Source organism: Biomphalaria glabrata, chromosome 9 (genome assembly GCF_947242115.1).
Source record: "Biomphalaria glabrata chromosome 9, xgBioGlab47.1, whole genome shotgun sequence".
Classification (NCBI taxonomy): domain Eukaryota; kingdom Metazoa; phylum Mollusca; class Gastropoda; family Planorbidae; genus Biomphalaria; species Biomphalaria glabrata.
In genome coordinates, this window is record NC_074719.1 from 17,215,582 (window position 1) to 17,222,286 (window position 6,705).

A 6,705-nucleotide genomic window follows, 5' to 3' on the forward strand; every position below is an offset into this window, starting at 1 on the left:
AACGACCAACCGCTTTTCCTTACCCCTATTAATGTCAGGTACCTTGTACAGTTTGGTGGACTCAAAGGCACACAAAGATACCGAAATTAAAAATCCCAGTCTTCGAACCCGGAAACCCAATTTGGAAGCCAAGTACTTTACCACTCAGCCACCGCGCCTTTCAGACTTTGCGATGTATAGGGCAGATGATGTTAAGGTCATTTGTTTCTTTGGCCAACGGTTAATAAGCAGGGTTTTATGTGGTCAGCACAACGACCAACCGCCTTTACTTTCCCATATTAAAGTTGGATGGACTCAGGGGCGTTCTAAAAGTCTCGGAATTCAAAATCCCAGCCTTCACCGAAATTCGAACACAGGATCACATGTTCGAAAGCCAAGCGCTTGAACCACTCAGCCATCGCGCTCGCTAAAGAAACTGTCATTGTAAGGAATTTAATGCAATGAATGTGATGCTATGTTACATGTGAATAAAATCGTTTCAAGGGGATAAACTGTTATCAGTGTCTGTGTGTCAAGAACGTGAACAGCCAAAGACACATTTCTTTTCAAACCATAATTTTATAGTCGCAGTAGCTATTGACTAGTTTTAATAAGAGACAAGAAGAAAGAGGCTGAAAGAGAAAGAGAAGGCATTGTGCCTGTATTACAAGTAATTACAACGGATGCCTCATTATTAGATATATGGTGGCCTCAGACGCATTTAGCTATTCATCTTGTTTACTTTTTTAAGTATATCTTAAAATTATCTCCATAAATCTGAGGACCAAAGGGCCAGAAATAATTGTCCACAAATCTTTGGTCAATTTTTTTATTACAATCTAATTTTTCTTTGATAAAATGTTTGTTATCTCTGCGTTATGTAGATAGAACAAAGGTCAAAGATAGCACTATTATTTCTTGTTACTTGACTGGTTTGGTTGGTAAATCAATGCGTGTAAATCTGGTCACTTCCCATCTTTCATGGGCAATTCAATGACCTCTTCTAACAATAAAGCGGTCAAATTATTGTCTCTTCCAAGGCTGTATGGTCGATGTAATTAGGTAGTCCATCTTGCACGTACTAGAAAAGTAGAAATGGTGTTCTAATGGTTTTCGGTATTTGAAATGTCTTGTGTTCAAAAGTTAACTCTGATGACCCTAGCGGCTATCCATTTGTATGCCTAAAAATGTACTAGTGATAAAAAAACAAAATAACTTTAAAAAAAAAAAATTCAAAAAAAATTAATTTCCCAAGTTGAAATCACGAAAATTGAACTTCATTTAATAACACATAATGAAATTTTAATTCAATAATAAACACACAGAAGTAGTAGACTAAACATTAAATTTGAAACTTATAGACCTAATGAACTGATTAGATCATTAATACAAGCTCCGTTGAAAAACGTGAGTTGCTGAATCTTCTGTACCGAAAATGGATTATCTCCCCTACATTATTTACACTTCTGTGTGGAAACTCAAAGCTACCAGAAGCCAGTGTATACAAAAATCACTTGTTTACATTTCTTTGGCAACCTTGGCGCGTGTTTCATATGACATGATATATTTAAGTAGTAAGTAGTAGATCTTGTGAGTATTTCTTAAGTGCAGTACGTCGCCCTGGTCAGCAGGGCCAGATATAAGGGAGGACAGTTGGGGTTTATGCCCCTGGGACCTCTACAAGAGAGTCCTTTCCCACAGAGATTTGTAAAAAACAATCAAATTTCGATGGGTTAGAAGCTTGTACGTTTTTGTATTTTCCCCCCCCCCCCCCCACATTTTTAATGACAAAACTTTCAATCTTAGGGTTGGCAACATTGTCGTACTTAAGAAGTGTCCGCTTGGAGCGTTTCGTAATATAGACATGCAACCCCCGATTGACGGTAGTGCGTCTACCCAGGACTTTACCTTCCACAAAGTCAAAAATATCCTTTTTTTAAAAACTAAAATATGGGTATAACATATTTTTAAAAAAAAGATGATTTATAAAGAATATTTATAATGATAGCACATCGGGATGATTGAAAAGGAACATTGATGCATATAGTACAATTTTATTTGGTGGTGGTGAATAAGGTAACTAAAACCCGGAATTTAAGATGATGAATAACCAATGAAAAGAGAAATCTACTAAATATGTTCATTATGTTGTTTATTATTCACTACCCCACTCCAGCCTGGTTTTTTTTTTACACAGTCACACACACACACAAACAAACACACACTCACACAGTTATTAACCACTCAGTGATAATCAAATATCTGGAGAGATAAAAGGTTGAAGGAGAGAAGATAAAACTTGAGTCTGAAGAAGGTCACAGATGAATCCTTTGGACCTTCCAAAGTCATTGCGTGATAATGTGTCAATGTTTAGTCCATTGCATTGGTTGTTGATCTACACTACATAAGAAGGGCTTAGTTCTTGTTTTAGCCTGCAGTGTTACGGAAATGAATTTCGACCAGCGGCGGGTTGATTATGTATCTAAAAACTGCAAAATAATAATTATGAGACGAGAGTACTCTTATTTTTTCATGTTCATTTGCTAGATCTAGATCTAAAAATTAAATTATATGCTACATAGGTTAGGGTTGAAAAAAAAACAAAACAACTTTACTTCTTTCAACTACTATACAAAACAACGCCTTGATCCAACTTCTAAAAAAAATTTCACGTCATTTTTGTAGTGTTAAAAAGTCTCCATGTCCAGTCTAGATTTAGTATATATAGTTCTGGGTGTAGATCATAATCTGTTCGCTGTTTACATTTATATTTTTATATCCGAGCGTCGGCTTAGGTTTCCATGTAGCTCTATATTTAATTATTAGATTCAAATTTAAATTAACAAAACACAACATGAATGTCTGGTATTATTGGATCTGGATCTACTATGATGGAGAGGGGCTACATTTAAAATTCAATAACTTTTAATTTTGTTTGATTAGCTAGGAATGTTTAAGAATAAATACATCGCCCCGCCAATATACAGACACAGTTTATCAGTTTGGGTTTTGTAAGTTATGATTTAGTGTTTTATGTATTATTGCTACTTTAGTGTGTCTAGATTAGTTCTACTAATCTAATGTGTACACTCGCCAAGATAGCGCTGCACTTCAACTTCTGGCTTATCAGAGAAGTTGTTATCATGTAAAAATACTGAATATTCTTTTAATACAAAGTTGTATGTCATTATGTAGTATTTAAACTGGTGTTTTTTGGCTAGATTAAATACTGATATATCATAATCGTGTTTTTTTCCCCTTCTACTGAAAGTAAGGTCGTATAAACGTGTTATTAGAATGGTAATCCATTAATTACCTTTCTCCCACGTATTTTGTTAAAAATCTACCTGCTGTTAATGACAAGTTCTTGTGTCTTATTATAATTTCACTGTACAGTGTGACTCAAGGTTTCAGAGGATTACCAGGTAAGGTGCTGGGCTCTAACAGTTGATTTTAGTCTGAAACATCATCAACTTTTGCAGCAAGCTGTACCGAGCAATTGGAGCATGTATCAGACGAATGTCACCTTTTTGTTCCAAGGCTGACGTTAGGCTGGTATGACCGATTGCTCCAAATTGGGCCCCTCACCTGATAGGAGCCCCGCAATTTACATTGAGCACATCATGGCTCTTGTCACAGGCTTTTAAAGATGTAGGACTTAAAGGGTTAATATACTTAGTTTATCATACGATTGAAGTAACATTAATTAATCCACTGGAGCAAATTGCATTTGAGTTGCTTCCTATGCACGTTTTATAATAAATGCTGATATAATGACCAAATTAATAGTAACAGTTTTTTTTAATTGTAAACAAATTTAGAAGAGGGACCTCACAAGCATTCATTAAATTGGCCCCCGCAATTAGTAATGCCGTCCTGTTTTGATTCATCCACAAACCCATACACTTTTAAATGCGTTTTTTAGGACGTTAAAATGTATTTTAACAAAGCTTATATCAACTCTGTCTGTCAGTCTGGTAAAAAGTTTGAACATGTTTTTTTCTCCCATTTCCTATTCTCTCCTCAAGTTAAAAATGTGTACAAAATATATTGAACCTGACAAGACATGAATCAATTTAAAAAAGTATCCAATTAGTTAATTAATTGTTGGTGATTAATTATTTTGATATCGAAATAAGGGGAATAAATGCTACTTAATGAGAAATGCGGAGAAAATATATGAATTTAATCCCCTTATTACGATTAGACACGTTTTTTCTTCCCCCTCCCATTCTCTTATTCTTAGTTGATGACAATATGCGAATCAATCCAAAAATTAACCAATGGATTAATAATTTATTACTAATTAATTAATTTTGTTTTATATAGCAGAAAGAAAGCTAAACTCTGTAATTTTCAGCTAATGACAGTAATTAGTGGTTCTTTCCCTTAGATAAGCATTGACTTTGAAAAGTATTATTTTTTGCTATTGATTGCTATGAATCTCCAAACACACAAACTATTGAAATCTCCCTAGAAAGTCTAGCTAATGTCATTGAAGCGCCTCACGAACCTTAATGTAGTATCTTATTTCAGAGTTCTCTACTTCCCACTATTAAAGATATAGGTATATTTTAGGGAATTCAATGTTTTTATTTTTCTGTACAAAAGATAACTAATTTTCCTTTTATCTCAGGATAAACAACATTCACTGACAAATAAGCAATTTTTAGTCATCCAGTTTTCAAACTAAACGGTTAAGTTCCATAAAGTCTTGTAGATAATAAGAAAGAATTGATAACAATATAACAAGAACAAAACAAATTAACAGTTAATCTATATCGTAAGGAAAAGAATTACTATCTCGTTGGCCACATTGGGAAAATTTTACTTTGACCGTTATAATATTTCAAAGCAGAAAGAAAAAATTTAGCTAGAGGATTAGAAAATATTTATATTTTTTAAAAAATCTAGCATATATTAACTTTTAAGATGAAAATAATTGCTCTATAATGTTATAAGGACAGAATTCTGTTTTACAAAAATACGGTATTCTATATTTGTTTATGTTTTCTTGATTTCAGTGGACCAGAAACATGTCGAGAAAGTTTACATTCTTGCTGTCCTCTTTTAGTTGTTTTGCCGCCATTGAGGCCTCATTCTTGGTGACCATCAACCCTACAAGAGTAGAAACAGGCATTACCCATAATGTGACAGTCACTTGCAGCTACTGGGGAGAGAGCTCTTTAAGTTCTCTTGAGAAGATCACAATGATCCGCATCTTGCACCAGAAAACGACGGAGCCTTTCTCTGTGGTGGCGGAGATACGAGACAACGAGAACAACGTCCACACCTCCGGCCTGAATTCCGGCGTCGTTGTGTCCGGTGCAATCAAGACCCTTGATGATTCGTTCGTCGAGATTCTATGGCCCGTGGCCACACCTGATCTCTATGGTCACTATCGGTGTGACGTAATCGGCTTCTCGATCACCCAAGACATCATCACGGAGAAGTCGCCCATCGTGTCCATCCTGGAGACGAACGTCACAGCCAACGACGTGCTGGAACTGTTGATCAGGGAGAAGGAAGAAATGAAGAGCTACTGCGATGCCAGGGTGGCGGCTTCCGAAAGCAACTTCCAGACGCTGCTGAACAACCTGAGGAGGGAAGAGGCCAGCAACAATGACATCCTGGAGAACACGTTGAGGGGAGAGCTGTCTGCGCTGAGAGAGGATGTCAACAGGCTGATGGAGACCGGAGTCCTCCAGTACTGGCCTGAAGGCACGTATGCTCTTCTATCGCCTCAAGCAGGATGCCCGAACAACGTTGGAGCCATCTGGACAACAGGCTTAGTCAAGATTCACACTGAGTCGACTGACCGGAATTACGACCAGGTTTCAACAAATTCCCATCTTTTGGCTCCTGTCCTTGAAAGGGCCGGAACGAACAACTTCATGTATCAACACTTCTGTGTTTCAACCACTCTCTCCCCAGGAGCGGCTTGGCCGAAAGGATCTTACTGTATCAACCGCAAGGGAGATAAATGCCCGACTGGATTCGAAACCGGATCAATCCAGTGGAACGAAGAAAGAACCGGCTCCGCGGGTGCCACCACAGGAGCTATTCCTGACGGCACCTATACAGCAGCTATTGCCAAAATATTTTACTGCTGCCGCAACGACAGCGACCCTTTCCACCCCGTCTACCTCCCGAAAGCCCGCCCCTTCTACTTATACAGATTCAAGGGCACATGCCAGGATGTGGTGGGCATGAAGGTCACTCCCGAGCTCATGGTCTTCGACACGGACACCACTAATGCTGATGCCTATGACAATGACTGGCATCCAGACGGTCAGATCAACGATGTCCACTTACTGCTGTGCTATTACGAAGAACGAGTTTAGCCAAACAGAGGTCAGGGACTCAATCTCTTTATCCAAGGTTCTCACCAAAAAACTTTGAGACTCGTTTCATTCAACATTCCTTCCTTTCTTTTGTTATTACAATGTTATATCGATAGTGAATAAAGCATTTTATTACCTGATATATATATTTGTAAGAGTTGTCCTATATTTGTGTTTCATAGGAAATGAGATTCTTTTCACTATCTTGAGCTGTTTATGTTATGCTTATTGATCGTTGTTACAAAATGGGGTGGGAATATAAAAAGAGACTTGCCTGTATTTCCTGCGAAAATCATTTGGTACTTTTAGCATAGACAGAGCTTTGAGAGCAGGACACCAACAGGACATTGAAGACTTTCGAAACCGTCAAGCTGTAAAGGCG

General features: G+C 37.4%; 1 protein-coding gene across 1 annotated transcript; it reads left to right on the plus strand.

Moving 5' to 3' along the window:
• The first annotated feature begins 3,064 nt into the window (after window positions 1–3,064).
• Window positions 3,065–6,465, plus strand: LOC106064712 (uncharacterized). The gene is made up of 2 exons (XM_056040028.1): window positions 3,065–3,124; window positions 5,004–6,465. The coding sequence occupies exon 2, from the start codon at window positions 5,016–5,018 to the stop codon at window positions 6,321–6,323; it is 1,308 nt and encodes a 435-aa protein (XP_055896003.1). The 5' UTR covers window positions 3,065–3,124; window positions 5,004–5,015; the 3' UTR covers window positions 6,324–6,465.
• The last annotated feature ends 240 nt before the right edge of the window (window positions 6,466–6,705 follow it).